The sequence below is a fragment of the Nicrophorus vespilloides genome, unplaced genomic scaffold (assembly GCF_001412225.1).
Source record: "Nicrophorus vespilloides isolate i.1.1-1 unplaced genomic scaffold, Nicve_v1.0, whole genome shotgun sequence".
NCBI lineage: Eukaryota > Metazoa > Arthropoda > Insecta > Coleoptera > Silphidae > Nicrophorus > Nicrophorus vespilloides.
The window spans coordinates 674,161-692,486 of record NW_017100111.1 but is presented as its reverse complement, the minus strand read 5'-3'; the positions used below and the strand labels follow the sequence as shown (position 1 = coordinate 692,486).

General features: G+C 37.7%; 5 protein-coding genes across 6 annotated transcripts; 4 read left to right on the top strand and 1 right to left on the bottom strand.

Annotated features, from left to right (window-relative positions):
* The first annotated feature begins 65 nt into the window (after positions 1 to 65).
* On the top strand, positions 66 to 798 carry LOC108568510 (probable NADH dehydrogenase [ubiquinone] 1 alpha subcomplex subunit 12). The gene is made up of 4 exons (XM_017929655.1): positions 66 to 118; positions 178 to 281; positions 365 to 483; positions 540 to 798. The coding sequence occupies exons 2-4, from the start codon at positions 187 to 189 to the stop codon at positions 746 to 748; spliced, it is 423 nt and encodes a 140-aa protein (XP_017785144.1). The 5' UTR covers positions 66 to 118; positions 178 to 186; the 3' UTR covers positions 749 to 798.
* A 32-nt stretch (positions 799 to 830) lies between these two features.
* LOC108568507 (2-methoxy-6-polyprenyl-1,4-benzoquinol methylase, mitochondrial) lies at positions 831 to 1,869 on the top strand. The gene is made up of 3 exons (XM_017929650.1): positions 831 to 1,167; positions 1,224 to 1,672; positions 1,737 to 1,869. Exons 1-3 carry the CDS (start codon positions 903 to 905, stop codon positions 1,836 to 1,838), a joined length of 816 nt encoding a protein of 271 aa, XP_017785139.1. The 5' UTR covers positions 831 to 902; the 3' UTR covers positions 1,839 to 1,869.
* A 30-nt stretch (positions 1,870 to 1,899) lies between these two features.
* On the bottom strand, positions 1,900 to 2,690 carry LOC108568511 (small nuclear ribonucleoprotein Sm D3). Its single transcript, XM_017929656.1, has 2 exons — positions 2,238 to 2,690; positions 1,900 to 2,174 (listed from the first exon to the last, which is right to left on the bottom strand). The coding sequence occupies exons 1-2, from the start codon at positions 2,545 to 2,547 to the stop codon at positions 2,065 to 2,067; spliced, it is 420 nt and encodes a 139-aa protein (XP_017785145.1). The 5' UTR covers positions 2,548 to 2,690; the 3' UTR covers positions 1,900 to 2,064.
* Positions 2,691 to 2,948: 258 nt separating this feature from the next.
* On the top strand, positions 2,949 to 10,577 carry LOC108568524 (protein strawberry notch). 2 transcript variants are annotated; one of them, XM_017929678.1, is made up of 13 exons: positions 2,949 to 3,203; positions 4,756 to 4,850; positions 4,916 to 5,122; positions 5,206 to 5,385; positions 5,581 to 5,771; positions 5,832 to 5,965; positions 6,024 to 6,157; positions 6,216 to 6,626; positions 6,684 to 6,902; positions 6,969 to 7,511; positions 7,578 to 9,205; positions 9,277 to 9,550; positions 9,641 to 10,577. In XM_017929678.1, exons 2-13 carry the CDS (start codon positions 4,769 to 4,771, stop codon positions 9,724 to 9,726), a joined length of 4,089 nt encoding a protein of 1,362 aa, XP_017785167.1. In that variant the 5' UTR covers positions 2,949 to 3,203; positions 4,756 to 4,768; the 3' UTR covers positions 9,727 to 10,577. The 2 variants fall into 2 exon arrangements, with proteins under 2 accessions (XP_017785167.1, XP_017785168.1); XM_017929679.1 differs by lacking the exon at positions 5,206 to 5,385.
* An 874-nt stretch (positions 10,578 to 11,451) lies between these two features.
* On the top strand, positions 11,452 to 13,007 carry LOC108568491. Its single transcript, XM_017929612.1, has 2 exons — positions 11,452 to 11,775; positions 11,852 to 13,007. The coding sequence occupies exons 1-2, from the start codon at positions 11,719 to 11,721 to the stop codon at positions 12,932 to 12,934; spliced, it is 1,140 nt and encodes a 379-aa protein (XP_017785101.1). The 5' UTR covers positions 11,452 to 11,718; the 3' UTR covers positions 12,935 to 13,007.
* The last annotated feature ends 5,319 nt before the right edge of the window (positions 13,008 to 18,326 follow it).

Here is an 18,326-nt window from a genome sequence, read left to right as displayed (position 1 = left end):
GTTCGTTTAATATTACGAAATCAAATAATTAAAACCAATTATAAAATAAAACAAAACATAAAAGTGTAATCTGTGCTCAACTTCATGTTCATCGAAATTTGAAGTGTCAATTTTCGAGGTTTGGATTTGTCACAATTTTTTCTCGTAATATTTATATAAATTTATATTTTCTTGTAGCCCATTACAATGGCGAAGTTTTTGGGTTTGGACAAATTAGGACTCTTAATTAAAACAATCCAGCACTATGGAGGAATTCGTGCTTCTCTGTACAAGCTGTACAGGTGAGTTATGTAACTTAACCTTAGAAGAGTTTGATAAATAATAAGGATTATTATGATTATGTATAATTAATTGTATATTTTAGAATGGATGAAGTGAAGATTGGAAAACTGGTGGGAACTGATAAATATGGTAACAAGTATTTCGAGAACCCAAGATTCTTCTACAGCAGAAACAGATGGGTGGAGTATGCTCCTAAATATGGTGAGATTCAAATACAATTTCAACCTTTCAAAGTACTATAAATGACATTATTCCAGGTATGGATTATGACGGAAGTCAAGTACCAGCTGAATGGTACGGTTGGTTACATTACAAAACTGATTTGCTGCCCATGAACGATCCATCCAGGCCCAAATACAAATGGATGGCTGATCACACAGAAAACCGATCTGGCTTCCCAGAACAGTATACTCCCTACAGTACTACTACACCCAAAATCGAAGCTTGGAAACCGACTAAGCAATAAATACTATTAACTAGTTTATGTAAATAGCAAAAAATAAATCATTAACAGATTGTAGTGAGGATGTCATCTAAAATAAATATGTTAATGTGAATAAAGTTGCCTATCAATCTGCACGTAACCTGAAAACTTTGCAAGCATTACGAGCAGTTTTAAGATGAGTTTGCTGAGGAATTTGGTGGTGAAGCAGAGTCTTAGGAGATGCTCGACGTCAGCTAAGCAGACCCATTTCGGTTTCGAAACGGTACCGGAAAATGAGAAAACTGAAAAAGTACGAGAGGTGTTTGAAAATGTTGCTCACAGTTATGATGTTATGAACGATGTTATGTCTGTGGGCATCCACCGGATATGGAAAGATATGTTCATACATAACTTGGGTCCCACGAAAAACACGAAACTGCTTGATGTTGCTGGAGGCACTGGTAATAATAACATTATGAAAGAATACTTATGGTATCAAACTTTACATCCGTTTCAGGTGATATTGCATTTAGATTTTTGAATTATGTAAAAAACTCGAACTTGGAAGAGGGCAGTCATGTAACAGTTTGTGATATAAATCAAGCTATGCTTGACGTTGGTAAAGCTCGCTGTGAGAAACTCAAATATGACTCTGAACATATTAGTTGGCAGCAAGGGAATGCTGAAGAATTACCATTCGAAGATAACAAGTTTAATGCGTACACAATAGCTTTCGGTGTTAGAAACGTGACCCACATTGATAAAGTTTTAAAAGAAGCTTATCGTGTTTTAAAACCAGGTGGTAGATTCATGTGCTTGGAATTCAGCCAATTGGAATATGCACCAGCTCAATGGGTCTACGACCAATACAGCTTTCAAGTGATACCAGTAATGGGACAAATATTAACTGGCAAATGGCAACCATATCAATATCTGGTTGAGAGCATAAGACAATTCCCAAAGAAAGTGAGTACATTACAAAAAAAAATATTTAATTCAGCAGAAATGTTAAATCTCAATTGTTACACAGGAGCATTTTAAAAATATGATTGAAGAAGCTGGATTCAGACAAGTGACCTACGAGAATTTGAGCCTGGGAATAGTGGCGATACATTCAGGATTCAAATTGTAAATGTGACTGAATAAAAAACCAATTAGCCTGATTTCTTTTTTTCAATTAAATTAAAAAAATATATGATTGTGTGTGTATATTGTTAGATGACTTAATAATAAATGTTTATAAAAGTAAAAGGAAATGCTGAACAGAAGAAATTTATCAATGCATAAATTAAATATTTGGAAATGGCTTAACCTAGTCACTATAGATTAGTTTGGATTTATTGTTGTTATTAATTTAGCTATCGAGCTCTTCCTGCGGGAGCCCCTTGCGCTGCTGTTCCACCCTGCCAAGAACCACCGCGACCACCTCTCGATACTGGATTCGTCCCTCGCCCTCGACCTCTTGCAGCTAAAACAAGAATTAAAGTAAATGATGTATTCACAACAACAAAAATAATAATAATAATCTTACCTTGAGCTCGAAGTATAGCGCTTTTCCCTCTTCCAGCAGTGCCCGCTTTTGTTTGCTTTTTAAACATTGGGGCGTTCTTCAGCATGTCGGGCAATATCAGGAACCTGATTTTGGAGCCTCTGATGTACACATTCTCTAATTGAGCTACCCTTCCATCTCTGTATGTAACAGTGATATTGGTCATCTGACAATTCATATTATCCTCTGCTTCTATCAGCTTCCCTCTGTAAACTTCACCGGTGATGGTTTCGCAGGTGACGATATGACCCTCCGCTTCATGAAGAACTTTAATTGGCACTCCGATCGACATCTTCGCTAACGATTAACAACTGGTGATCACAAAGATATTCGCAGATTTGTTTTTGTATCCACCGAAAAACAGTCTAGGTTATGATCAAAACAAAAATATACGTTTAGGCTTCGCTTCGTTTTCGAAATGTCAAAAATTTTGAATGCATTACCAACTGTGCTTCGCAGTTATTAATTATAAACAATTATAAACTTCAGTTGAATACAATTGATTCGATTACAACACTTGCATTCAACTTGAAATAGTTGAAATACTATGAATGTTATTAATTCTATTTGAATACGATTTTTTTTTTCAGCTAAAGTTACGCTGATTCTTTGAAACTGTTATTGATTGCGAGCGATCCGGCAACAGCGCTGTTCGACTGGTGATAAAATTCCCTAAAAACCTGGTGATTTTTCTTCGGGGGTTGGATCGATGTTGGCAGCGGCGAAGGCGCGCACAGCATCACGGGTAAATTTGGCAAGTTGTTTTTTGTGCAAATGGCGGATCTATGTTTCGTGCGGCGGTGATCTGTGCTTGTGAAGATCAGTTTTTTACGTAAATAGAATAGAATGCCGCGCTTGGACAACCGTCTGGACTAGTTGCTTATAACATTAACGGACCCACGACACACCAATTGGATTGTCTAGCGAGATCGTAAACGAATTGTAGTTGTAAGTTCACATCTATTATTTCCCCCCGTGTTCTTTTTTTTTTGTTTTTTTCCTTCTTTTATTTGTATTCGGTCGTGCTTCCCCCACATTGTTTTTTTTTGTTGTTGTCTCGCAGTGGTTCTCGTGATTTTCATTATTTTATCGTCCGGTCGGTTTGAGCTAATGCCAATACCACCGTTGTCTGCCAGATTATTTACTCGTCTCGCTTAAAACATAAATCAACATTTGCCGGAACAAATTGCCGTTCATTTTCCTTTCTTCTCCGGCTGTCGCTTTTTTTTTAAACTCCCCCCGATCGTAAGCAAACAATCGTTCCTATAGGAACGAAAGCAGAGAACATTTGGGGGCTTAAACATTTGACAACGAAGGGCGTTGGTTATGGATTGCACCATGTTAGGGGGCTCCTCTAAAACAAAAAAAAAGGAACTCCAACCCGCACACAACTTATATATTATTCAGGGCAATTTATTATTTATTCAATTTAAGTTGAAGACTCGACCGGCACTAAAACGCAGTTAACGCGTTGTTGCATTTTGAAAAATGCGTGAACAGAAGAAAAAAATAAACAAAACATTTGAGGTTATGTATTTTTCGGCATTGTTTTGCTATTTTTTTGTAGGTTAGGAACTTGAAAAATGTTATTTAACACAGCAATTATGTAAACTTTTTTTTTATTGTTTTTTTTTTAATTTAATTTTTATTTATAAATCATTATGGCTTAAATAATCAATAATTAAGTAATTACTAATTACAATTAATCAATATTTTTTTTATTGTATTTTTCAATTTTTTATTAATTTTATCTACTACTAATTTCTTATATAATAGTTTCACATTTTCATTTGTGTTTAGTCTCATAAAACTCAAAATGTATTTAAATTGGTAAAATATTTGAGTGTTCTATATTTCTAGTGCTATCTGCATTTATTAGGACGTTACTCTCATTACATTTTTAATTGAGATAAGTTGAAAACATTTGTATGTACTAACAATACGCCTATGCTATATGCGCTGCAACCGTATATGATGTATTCTGACCCAGTAGGTCAGAGTGTGCTATTTCTTAAATTAATTCTGGAAATGTTTTGAGAATCAATGAAACTATAATATTTATAGTTAGACGACGACTAATACTGACTGCATTAACACAATATATTTCTAGAAAATATTCAATTATGATCAGTGTAAATTATGATTTATTGTATATGTAAAGCTTAGAAAAATGAGGTTGCCTTGATGATTAGTGGGCAATCAATATGCAATTTAATTAAATCCTAATTATATTTATATATTTTTTTTAAGCTATATTTGAATGACCTTGATTTATGCTATGACTTGCAATTTATGAACAAATGTTTTACTTTGCAAGGGCTGTTAGGATTTATGCTAGAATAATATATGATTTATAAATATTTATAATTTTATTAATTATAAATGAAAGATGTATGACTTCATTTACATTGGAGTCGCGCAAGCATATTTGATATAAGAAAATAATTGTGTAACTGTTTGTATTGATTAAATTTAATACTTGAATATTTGTTTTTTAAAGAAAAACTTAATTCATGATGGACGACAATATTGACGAATCTGATTCTGGATCTGAATTTGACGAAGATGACGATCCAGACAAGATTTTAGTACCGGGTAAGTTATTATTTTTTTTATATTTATTTATATGTAATATAATTAATAATTTTATTAATTTTTAGGTGGCGGTAAAGATTTGGCATCGGCTGCTGGTCTACTGGATCCACTGGTACCGCAGCAACAACAACCGCAGCAGCAGCAAATGCCAATACAGAATCAGTCTTTGATGAAGCAGGAATTGAAGCCGGGCACGATGTCTCAAGCTATGCAGAGGAATATGATGTTCGACATGATGAGGAACACTCAACAGCAGCAGCAGCAACCGCAGAGTGAGTACCGGGATTATCGTTGCGAACATAATGTGCCGTATTGTGTTGTCCAAAAATGTGGAATATTGTGTTGTGTGTTCCAGTGGGTAATTCTTATGGGAGCAGCGCTGTCGGTGCTGGAGGCATGGGGAGTATGTCTGCAATGGCTAGCATGCTCAGCAGCCTCGGAGGCCCCATGAATTTAGGAAGTATGTTAGCTGCGGGAGCTGGCGGTGGTTCTGCTGGCTCTGGTGGCTTCAATGCTGCACAATTCTTGCAGCAGAGTAAGTTCTCAATGAATTCTGAACATGCATGACGTTTACTTATCTTTTATGCGAGTCTTTCGTGTTTTGCATGGTATTTTCTATTTATTATGTTTACCAAAAAGTCAAATGTGCTTTTCGTTATTTTTCTTGAGCATGCATATTTTTTGTATGTTAAGTTTCGACTGTATATACTGAAACTATTTTCATTCACAGTGGAAATGGCTTCATTTGGAATGGGCAACCAATATATGCAACATCCATTTTTGCAAAATTTATCATCACTTTTATATTCAACTCCCGGTGGCGCGAATCCTTGGGGCCCTCAATTGAGCAGCAAAGCTGTGGCTTCAATGTGGATGAACTCTGATGCAAAGCAAATGCAACCGCACGGCGAGGAAGAAGAGGTTCGATTGGTTTAATTAAACATAATGCGCGCGCGTTTGCTCATTTCAATTTAATTTTAGGTGGATGATGAAGAAATGGGAGTTGCGGAGACGTATGAAGATTACATGCCATCTAAATTAAAATTGGGTAGAAAACATCCTGATCCTGTCGTTGAGACTGCTTCATTATCCTCTGTAGCTCCAGCAGACGTTTGGTAAAATATTTAAAAAGATATTAGAAGAACATTTACTCATCCAATATTTAACATTTAGGTATAAATTATCTATACCCGATGACACAATAAACGGAGGCCATTTATCTGCTCTTCAGTTGGAAAGTATTACTTACGCTTCACAAGCTCACGAGCATATCTTACCCGATGGATCCAGAGCCGGCTTTTTAATAGGTAATGTATTGTAATGCTATTTCTGTCTCTCGATTATAATTCGCATATATGATATTAGGTGATGGTGCTGGTGTTGGTAAAGGTCGAACGATTGCTGGTATAATATTCGAAAATTATATGAAGGGTAGGAAGCGCGCTATTTGGGTTTCCGTTTCTAATGATCTGAAGTACGATGCGGAGCGTGATCTTAAGGACATCGGTGCCGGAAAGATAGACGTTCATCCATTGAATAAATTCAAATATGCGAAAATATCGTCTGCTATCAACGGAAACGTCAAGAAGGGTGTTGTGTTCTCGACGTACTCGGCCCTGATAGGTGAATCGAATTCGGCTGGAGGAAAATATAAAAGTCGTCTTAAGCAATTACTGCAATGGTGCGGATCTGACTACGATGGTTTAATTGTGTTCGATGAGTGTCACCGTGCTAAAAATTTGTGTCCAGTTGGTTCCTCGAAGCCCACGAAAACAGGTTAATATATATAGAGGGAGAATAAGATGGAATGAACATGTGTCATATACGTTATAGGTTTGACTGTTTTGGAGATACAAAATAAGTTACCTAAAGCTCGCGTCATTTATGCCTCGGCCACAGGAGCGTCCGAGCCTAGAAATATGGCATACATGGTTAGACTGGGCATGTGGGGTGAAGGATCACCATTCAAAGAATTCAATGATTTTATTTCTGCTGTCGAGAAACGTGGTGTAGGTGCCATGGAAATTGTAGCTATGGATATGAAATTAAGAGGTAATACTATACTACAGTCATATTCTAAATTGATGTGTAATAATACAAATATGTTTATTATTTTAGGAATGTACATTGCTCGACAATTGAGTTTCCACGGAGTTGCATTCAAAATCGAAGAAGTTCCTTTGTCTAAAGATTTCGAAAAGGTTTATGATGCAAGCGTTCGATTATGGGTGGAGGCTATGCAAAAGTTTCACGAAGCAGCGGAATTGATAGACGCAGAAAATAGAATGAGGAAAACTATGTGGGGACAGTTTTGGTCATCGCATCAGCGTTTTTTCAAATACCTATGTATTGCAGCTAAAGTACCCCACGCTGTTGGTACGGCTCATGAAGCTATCAAATGTGGAAAATGTGTTGTCATTGGTTTACAGAGTACCGGCGAAGCAAGAACATTGGAACAATTAGAAAGAGATGACGGAGAACTCACGGACTTTGTGTCAACTGCCAAAGGAGTATTTCAAACATTGGTGGAAAAACATTTCCCGGCTCCAGATAGAAGTAGGATTCACAGACTGTTGGGCATTGAACCGCCCTCCAGCAAGAAATCAGCAAATGGTAACAATGATTCAGCTGCAAACAGTTCAACGGGGAAACGAAAGCCTGGTAAGTTGTTCATGATTGATTATTTATTTAATTGGATGTTAAAGTTGTGCCTTTCTCTGTTTAAAGTGAGGCAAGCTGCAGCGAGGGCTGTAAAACGTAATAAATGGTCAAACTCAGATAGTGATAAGAGTGATTCGGAGCGAAGTTCTGCTGGTTCTGAATTCAAAGTTTCCGATGGCGAAGAGTCGGAAATTTCTGATGGAAATTCGGATTCGGCTCAGAGCAGCGATTTCAATCCGTTCAATAGCGACAGTGACAGCGACAACGATCCATGGAGCAGAAACAAGAAAAAAGGAAAGAAAACTAAGAAGGTTGTGAAAAAGAGACCTTCGACGCAAGATAAAATTGGCTTGCTTTTGGCACAGAAAACACAGAACAACAAAAGTAACGGTGGCGGACAAATGGTGCGAGGTCCGAACTATGCGCCACCTAAAGATGCTATCGAAAGAGCATGCAATATGAAGGAGGAACTACTACATGCTATCGAAAGATTGGGGGAGAAACTACCACCAAATACTTTGGATCAGCTTATAGATGAACTCGGTGGACCAGAGAACGTCGCCGAAATGACTGGTAGAAAGGGTAGAGTAGTTCAAACAGAGGATGGTATACAATATGAAAGCAGATCAGAGCACGACGTTCCGCTGGAAACGTTAAATTTGACGGAAAAACAAAGGTTTATGGATGGCGAGAAGGATGTCGCTATTATTTCCGAAGCTGCATCGAGCGGTATTTCGTTGCAGAGTGATAGAAGGGTGCGAAATCAAAGGAGGAGGGTTCACATTACTTTGGAACTGCCGTGGTCTGCTGATAGAGCAATTCAGCAATTTGGTAGAACACATCGAAGTAATCAAGTAAATGCACCAGAATATATTTTCTTAATTTCTGATCTGGCCGGAGAACGGAGGTTCGCTTCGATTGTTGCGAAAAGATTGGAGAGTTTGGGTGCCTTGACGCACGGTGATAGGAGAGCGACCGAAACACGCGATCTGAGTCAGTTTAATATTGACAACAAGTATGGAAGGACAGCACTCGAAGCCACCATGAAAACAATAATGGGATACGAGAGTCCTCTGGTGCCGCCACCTCAAGATTACAAGGGAGATTTCTTCAAAGACGTAGCGGCCGCACTTGTCGGTGTTGGAATAATTGTTAATAGTGAAGCGATGCCTGGAGTGCTGTCACTCGATAAAGATTATAATAATATGTCCAAGTTCCTAAATCGCATTCTCGGAATGCCCGTGGATCTGCAGAATCGACTCTTCAGATACTTCACTGATACACTTGCGGAGATAGTTACTCAAGCGAAACGTTCAGGTCGTTTCGATCTGGGTATTCTAGATTTGGGAGCTGGTGGCGAGAATGTGAAGCGCGTTAAGACTGTCACGTTCGTGAGGAAACATGCAACGGGCACTGCGCCAACTGAACTTCACACTGTGCACGTCGAGAGGGGAATGTCCTGGGACGAAGCTATCGACAAATGGGCAGAATTGGCGGGACCGAAGGAAGGTTTCTATGTATCGCATCAAGTTCGTAATAACAAACACACTGCGATATTGGCTGTGGCCGTCGATACCGGCACCAAGAAGAAATCGGAGAGCAAGAAAGATCAATTGTTCTATGTTCATAGACCTAATACTGGACTGCAGTTCCGACAAGAAAGTTTAGCGGATCTGGAGAAGAAGTACAAAAAGGTAATTATTATTAAAAATGCTGATTATTGTATCGTTTTTCTTATTCTTGATTTGTACACCATTGTATATAGGTTCAATCTGACGAAGCACAGGAAGCATGGCAATCGCAATACGATTCATCAGTGTCGACTTGCTCTCACGCATATTGGCGCGGAAATTGCCGAAACGTGAATTTGGGGCACGATTGTGAAGTAGGTCTGAGAAGACGTACATACCACGTGGTTTCTGGATCGGTGCTGTCCGTGTGGAGTCGTGTCGAGGGCGTTTTGGCCGCGAAAAATGGTTCGCACAATAATAAAATGCAAGTTATTCGTTTGCGTACGGATGACGGCCTCAAAATTGTTGGTAAGTATTGTTAGAATTTTTATTAGCTATATCATTAGTTTGTGACATTGAAGATGTTTTCATGTTTTAATAAACATATTCTATTTTAAGGCACATTAATACCTAAGAATTGCGTGGATTCTTTGATCAAGGCGCTGTCGTCGGATGCTGAGAACGTCGAAGAGAAGAACCACTGAAGTGTTGTATTTAGGAACAGTGTTTGTTTTTTTTTTCCTGTGTGCGTCCATTGAGAGTGATTTTGCTGCACTTTAAAAAAAGAAAAGAGAGAAGAATAAATGAGGAATATTTTTCCGGCGATGAAGATGAAGATATATTCAATCGTGCAAGAAAAACAGGGTGTTCCGGTCACAGTATTAAGTTAACATATGTTTTTTTATTGTTTTTTTTTAATCTTTGTTTTAATTAGGGTGGCCGCATATGCTCTGTGCGCCTGTTATTTTTCTGTTGCAATTGTTGATAACAGTTTTCTTCCTTTTCTCCCACCACCACCCTATATACAAACAAACACACACACAAAGGAATAGCAACTATTTTCGTCGTCTTTTGTTTTTTTTTTTTTTTTGATTATTTTTTAAGAGACCTGTGAGATATAAATGAGAAACAAAAGGAACAAAATATGAATAAATCAATTAGATTTAGTTTTTAAGTAGCGATTTGATGATGATAATGTTGACCGTGTAGGGTAATAACCGTGGCACGAATTTGTAAAGTCCTACCTAACTTAAAAGATAAAATATGTGTGTGTTGGATGTCGATGCGATGAAATCGCGCTTATTTCTGTTTAGACTGTAAAAAGAAAAGAGAGGAACAAGTTTCAAAGAAGCCTTTTATTTTGCGAAAGAAGCACACAAATCATATTATTTCATTTCTTCTGTAGATAGATTTATATACATACTATATATACATATATATATATATATACAAAAAAAACATATTTTTAATAATTGAGCATGAAGAAATTTTCCTGAGCTGCGAGATTTATTGTTTGTAGTAAATTTTACTATTTAGGTACAGTATCGAAGAGAGAGAAAAAAAAACAAGCCACCATTCTTTTGTTTATTTGTTTTATGTTACATGATGATATATTTTTTTTTTGTTTTTATTTTTTTATTATATATTTAAAAAAGAAACTGATTATATATATACAAACAAACACACCAGAAAAAATTCGACACGAAATTGATTCTTATTATTAAAAGAAAATGCTGGAAAATGGATGATGTACTTTCATTTATTTATTTATTGCTTGACTCCGTTTCGAGTGTTCCTTAAGCACCCGCTCTTCTATCGCTCCTTATAAATATAATATATATGTTATTATATCTACTATATCTGTGTAAAATTATTCGTAATTTAAAATTATCCAAATAAAGATGTACGCTACATAAGAGTTCAAAAAATTGCAGTTTTCTATGTTACCTTCACACGAGTGCGTGAATCCTGTAAAAAATATATCGACTTTTATCATTTCTTTCACGCAGAATCCGACAGATGGACTAAAACTGGACAAAAAAAAGTTTAGTTAATAACATAATTCTTCCTTGTTTCATTAGTAAACAAAAATATAGAATTCATTACTTCATATTTGACAGAGAATTACAACTAAAAGAATATTTGAATACATTCGATGTTTTCAATTTTTACTGTAATTATAGGAAATAGTTATTGAGAAAATTGATGATTTGTCAAGACACTGCTTTTTCTAAAAAAAAAACGTAACATATATTTCAGACACATACATTTCGTATATTAAGTTCATGAATCATATACTTTCATGAATCAATAATAACGAAAAGCTTCAAATATGTTAAAAGTTAGTAAGAGTTTGTGGAGATTATATCTAGTATATTATGCTGAAAATCGGTATTCAGTTGTAAAATGGAACGCTTCAAATATTACCGGCAGATTTGAAAAGGTTAACATGCACGTTGAGGATATAATCTTAAAAACTTATGTTACCTTTGTAGAAGTTGATGAGTGTGTGCAATTTATCGTCTATCAATTGGCATTGCTCACGTTTGCCGTATTTCAAAACAGAAAACAATTCGCAACCTTGCCTTGGTTGCGGTGCGTGAAACGCGAAAACAAACAAACCGAAATTGAAGTATAAAAGTTTGGCATGCCGAAGAGCTCACCATCAGTTTGGTATCAACGAGAATTTGAGCAATATGAAGAGTTTTGGATGCATCGCAGCTATCGCAGTTCTAGCGATCGTCGCTAGAGAGGTATAAACATCGAACACCGTACATATAGAGAAGTTCAAAACAGATCATTAATTGTTTTCTTTTTCTTTTGGTTTAGGCTAACTCCGCCTGCCTCTGCAGTTTTGGCGAAGGTCGCGACATGTGCAGCGGACCAAAATGCGCCCCGATGGTCATCAGACCAGCGAAGTTGCCTAAATTGAACTTGGAGGACATCAGCAAACCGAGAGTAGTCTGCAAGCAGGTCGGTGGATTGCCAGCGCTCAAGCCGATCGGTGATCTGTGCTCCTGCAAACAATCCATCGTCGTCCCTGCTTTCGTACCGAAACCAGTTTGCGCTTCCTGCAAGAAACAGAGCTGCGGTTGCGGCGCTTCATCCTCGGGTGCTTCATCATCTTCGTCATCTTACGGTGGTGGCTCATCGTACAGCGGTAGCTCTTCTTACAGCGGAGCTTCATCTTTCAACGGTGGTTCATCATATGCTGGAGGTTCTGCAGCTTCTTACTCTGCACCCGCTTACGCTCCTCAACAGGAAGAGATCGTTTACACCGCCGCCGCTGATCCAGTCTCTCTGAGTTTGGCGTACAAAGCTCAACAGAAAGCATGCTCGACCAGCGAAGACAAATTGGCTTTCGGTTTCCGCCGTTTGCCCATCGACGGATCAAAGGCTAAGATTGTCAAGAACGTGCCCGAAGAGCTTTTGTACAAACTGAACGGTGAAATTGTCGAATTGAAACCGGTCTCCTGCAACAAAGGAATATCCGTCGATGAGGAAGCCATGGAACAATTGGCGGCCGAGGAGTACGCCGACGAAATCGATACTCAGGAATTCGGCGGTGGAAGCGTGAAACAATTGAGCTACGGCGAAATCGGTTTTGGCAAAGCCAACGTAGCAGCCGTTCCTTTCGTCGCCGTCGAAGGCGTCGTCCAAGCAAACCCGCAACCAATCCAAATGCAAGGTGGAAGCAGCAACTGCAACGACGGTTTCGTTCCCGGAAACGTGATCATGAAGAACACCCCACAAAGAGAGATCTACGTTCCCGGCCCCAGAGTACCACTCGACTGTGACAGCGGCGAAGATATGCCGATGCGTTTCGTCTCAAGCTACTCCAGCTCAAGCTCCTCTTCAGCTTCCTCCGCCAATTCGGCCAACCACCAATACTCTTACGGATGCTCCAACTAAATACTAGTTGATCTCGAACTGAGCAAACCATAAAACAACTTGTAAAATATATAAAATTGCAAAGACAAAATTCCCAAAGATTGAATAAAACATTTTTTCTTGAAACTTATTTTATTCTACTTATTCTATAATAACATTACAACACATTTCCATTTCTCTAAAATAGTAATATTCGTACATTACATATGTATTTTAATTGAGTGTCAATGAACATTCTTTGTTTTATAAACAAAAGCCTGATAATACAAACAAACAGCGATCGCAATGCAAAACAAATAATGCAAACACAACACGCTTTATTATTAAACATTCGAATGTTTACAATGGAATCTTTAATTATTCAATTTGCTATTGAAGTTGAAGTATTTTCATATATGTTTTTTTCCCCGAAATTATCTACTTACAATACGAGTATATAATACCAACAAAGTGTAGATATCGTATTTAGATAATTTATATAAGATTTGAGTTTAGTCAGTTGATGTACGTTTCTATGTTTACATCTGAACTATTCAATCAATACAAACATTTTGATACCCAAATCATATTTATTTTGATAATTTAATCTAACGCTCAAGAAAATAGATATACAATTTTTTATTTCACAGTTTTTAGTTGTAATTTTTGGGTGTTTTTTGAAATCCCAACAAATAGAATTCCCGACAATCAAAATTCCGATATGGTCTAATTTCCGACATTTGATATCTCGGTGGAATTTTATATTATAATTATTTCAGAAATATTCATTTTTGCAAATCTTTCCTATTATATAAGTTTGAATGTAGACATAGAGTTCTTATAATGACGTACGTGTTCAACACGTATATGCAGCGCGTATAGGACAATTTCCCGAGACGCAGTGCAGGTGATAGCTGGTGTGCCACCAATAGAGCTCCTTGTTCTGGAGAGAGGTGAGAGGCAGAGGGGCGCGATCAAAGCGGATGCTAGAGTCAGACTGCTGCAAAGATGGCAAGATAAATGGCACAGGTTGGAGAAAGGAGCCTGGATTTGGCGCCTAATCCCGCAAATAGAGCCTTGGTTAAGCAGAAAGCACGGTGAAACAACATTTCACCTGAGCCAGGCGCTGTCTGGCTATGGATGCTTTGGCAAGTACATGCACTTGATCGCGAAGAAGGAGGATGAAAGGTGCTGGTACTGCGAGGAGGACGATAGCCCTGAGTACACGCTATTTAGGTTGTAAGGAAGCACGGGGCAGAGGCAGAATTGGGAGTTCTGCTAGAGTCAGAAAATATTATCGGCTGAGGAGTGTGGACAGCTGGAATGTTGTAGCGGAGTACATATCAGAGGTGCTACTAAGCAAAGAAGACGAGCGGAGGCTGCAGAGGGCCTACGAGGATAATGGCAGTGGAGGCCAGCATTAACATGATGTAGGGGAAGTGCTAGAGAAGTGCCAATGACAATCAGACCTATGTAAGGTTTCCTCTCCTCTACAAAAAAAAAATTCAACACTAAATAGTGGCGTAGCTATGTTTATTTTTTAAACTGTAACTAATGACGCTCATTTCTTAATTCATTTCTTTTATTATTTGATATAGATTTTCTAAGAAAATCACTAAAATTTGAAGTCACTGCTTTTTGAGCGTTAATTTTTCATTATTTCAAATATGAACAACCAATTGGATGAAATTACAGTAATAATTGAATGCACGTTGAATTCCCCAAATACTGAAGTTTTATATGCATCTTTTGTATCCATTCTATCTGCTGTAGTTTCTGCGAAATAGTTTGGTTTATAAAATTGAAAAGTGTAATCGACTATACCCGTGCTTGTGTATATTGCAATGTTTACTATTTGCTTGTATCGTAATCGTTTGCTAAAGAGACAAATACTAAACAGCAAATTGCAACTTCAGATGTTTGTTGTGTTATTTATTTCGCTGCCCTTCGTTGCTAACGACCTTGATTTTTGTATATGAACACGTACGAACTGCAAACAAACTGTCTATAAAAACCAAGTGTCTGCTATAGTGAGAGTATCATTACCTGTTCATAGGCATTACCATGAAACTCTCAGCTATCCTTTCGTTCCTTGCCATCCTCATCGTAGCCGTCAGCTGCGATTGTGGATGTTTAAAAGTGAGTTTTCGCAATAAATTTACGAAAAATAGCTTAACTAACTAACAATTCTTTACAATTTTAGTGTGGAAAGAATTTGCGCGTGGTTTCACCACCAGCTGCCCCGATCAAAGTGATTTACCGTGGAACGGCTTGCAATTGTGCTAGGGTAAGTCTCATCAATTTATCTTCAGTAATGTTGGAATCAATGCTGATCTATTTTTTAGGAAATTCCATACAAAGTTGAGACTCCTGTGATCAAAACAGAAACTTGCGCGCCAAGAACTTACTGCTACAAGTGCCAAGCAATCGAATTGGTGAAACCGCCAGCGCCGAAACCGCTGTATTCCTACAACTACCAAGTTCAGGTTCCGGTCAACAAGAACCCGAAACCGTGCTTCCTCTACGGTTTAGTCGCATCTCCGGATCGCGTCGTGATGCCGGCAAAGGGATGCGAAAGCGAAAAACCGTGCGCTACAAATCCAGTCTTCACCACATTGAGGGAAGCCGAAGAGGAGGACTTCAACTACGGCGGTCCGTACGTCAACTTTGCATCTGGTGGAGGCTGCTCTTGCGGAAGGTACGGTAGACGAAAACGCTCTTTGATGTATTACACGCAGCCTCTGAAAAGGAGATTGCTGCTCGCTAATCTCAAAGCTAAAGCAGCTAAACTGAGAAGCAATCTTATAAAGAAGGATATGTTGCGAATCCACGGTAAGGTGAATCCGATGCAAAATCGATTCAAAAGAGATTACTATCAAGTTACCGAAATCGAAGATTACGGCGATACTAATAACTTGGGTCGTATGTTCCACGACAACTTTAATCTGGATCAAATTTTCCCGCAAATTCCTCTGTTCTATTTCATAAATGCGCCGATAACGATGCTCAAGCATTTCGATAGAATTAAAGATCACTTCGAGCCGGTAGTTGATTGCGTTCCTAAAGTGCTGTTGACCTCGAAGCGTTATATAACGGATTTCGGAAGGAAATTTCACAGAAACGCAATGGACTTTGCCAGCAGCTTTATGGGGACTTTTCGAAGAGCCAAACGAGATACGTCCAGTTTCCTGGATTCACTGGAGATCTTGAACTACAAAATGAACGATGACGGCACCGCCGATCTCATTCTGTACAACAAAAACTCGACTTTCATCGGCTCCAACATGGCATTGGTGTTCGAGAACTTTGGAAATGAAACGAACAGTACGATTTATTTAGCCAAAATTGCTAAAGGACAAAACGTGCGACAAGAAGAAACGCCGCCAAGATCAAAACGCGTTTGCAAACGTTCATTATTGAAACTTGTCGATAGAGATGAGATTAGAGAATTGCTGAGGGCGAAATTTTCCGAAGAAGACGTCCACAGCGACGAGGACATATTGGAAAACCACTTCAATTCTATACCGAAACTGAAGGAGGCCATGAACCCAAACAAATTGAAAGTGACTTTACAAAAATTCGATGCTAAAAGTTTTATGAAGAACAAAGCTTCCAGCGCGGAAGAAAATCATTTAGAAGACTTGCTGAAACCGGAGGAAATTGTTGGAAGCGCGAAACACATGGATCATTTACACCCGGATAAAGCTTCGGATTTGATTAAAGCTGAAATCAGCAGCACTTTGAAAGAAATCCAAAACTTGGTTCACGCCGATTTAGAGCCAACCATGAAATTATATACCGAGCTCTTCAAGTTTCAACAACTAAAAACAACATTGGCCAACGATTGGAAGAAAGGCATCCAAAACAATAAAGCCCCATCCAAAAATAACATCTTAATTTTTATAAAACAGCTGCAGAAACTCGTAAACTCATTAAGCAAATCAACAAGCAACGTTCTCGCCAGCAAAGATCAATTCTGCAAATGCACTTTGGTCGATGTCTTGGTAAACCTTTTCAAAACAAAGCTAATTTTCGAACGGATCCAGGAGAGTTTCGGTGAGAAACTGAAGATGGGTGCGAAGATTACCTCGAAGGAGGAACTGTTTTATATCAGTCACATTATTAAAATAAAGTTTTTGGATTTCGAGAGGAACGAAATCGAAAGCAACTTGAAGCAGAAGCGTGACGAAAGAATCCAATCGAATGTAAAGAGACTCGAAAAGCTTAGGCAATACTTGGACAGGGATGATCACGAGGAAATCGTGGAGATGGCAAAATTGGTGCAGGAGATGAATCACGTGAAGAAATTGCAGTTGGGAGCGATTAAAGATTTATCGAAGAAGATCAGATACAATCAAAGTGCGCGAAGAGAAATCAAAATCGTGCACGACTTTGAGAAGCAACTGTACGAATTGGAAGAAGAGTTGTGTAAAGAGGAGGAAGTCGAAGAAGAAGTTGGCGAAGAAGAGGCGGATGATAAAAAGGAAAAGTTTGATTTCAAAGAATTCTTGAAAGGTTTCGAAGCGAAACGCGCTGCCTTCTTGGAGAAGATCAAAATCCATAAGAGCAAAGATTAGTTTTAGTTAAAGCTTACGCTTTGTAAATTGTAAATAGCTGTTGTTATTTATTTATATATTTGTTGCATTTTCCGTCCCTATTTATCCCATTTAAATGTATTTATTTTTATTTGTTTCTGTTGCAGATGTTAATTGGATAGATGTGAGCGGAAAATGCAACATCCTTGATTCCCGGACAAAATTAATTTTTTTGGAAATCCTCAGAAAATTTAAAGAAATATATATATTTTTGAAATCAAAATCTACAAATAATGCAAATAAAAATTCAAAATTATCTATATTAACATTTTTTTATTTAAATTATCCTTAAACTCAACTATAGATTAAGAAATAAATTCATAGTTATTTGTGAAAAGCGTAAAACTGCGTAAAAAGCGTTTTATATTCAGTTTATTATTGGTTCATGTAATGAATCCAACAGGTTGCGAACATATCGAAAAATTAAGTTTTTCATCTATTTGCTAATCGATGTATGTCTGTTTGTATAAGGGCGGAAAGACTGCTCGATAGTGATAGCTGTCTATCACTAACAGTCGCTGCCAGATTGCTGTCACTATCACAACTGTCTGTCAGTCACAGTCACGTAATGTGCAATAATTTATGTTTCTTAATATTATTAATAGGATTAAGTATTATAAACGCGACAAACATTCGACGAAATACGGGCAGAAGTTTTAATAGTAGAAGAAAATAACAACCAAGAAATTACAAATGAAGATTTCGTCAAAATAAGAATTTTATTCATTAGAAAATTTGATTGACATATTATTAACAAATTTAGGTCGTTAAATATGGCTACAAATAAATTTTATGTTTTTGACATTAATATATTTTTTTGTTTTTTTTATAAAAATGTT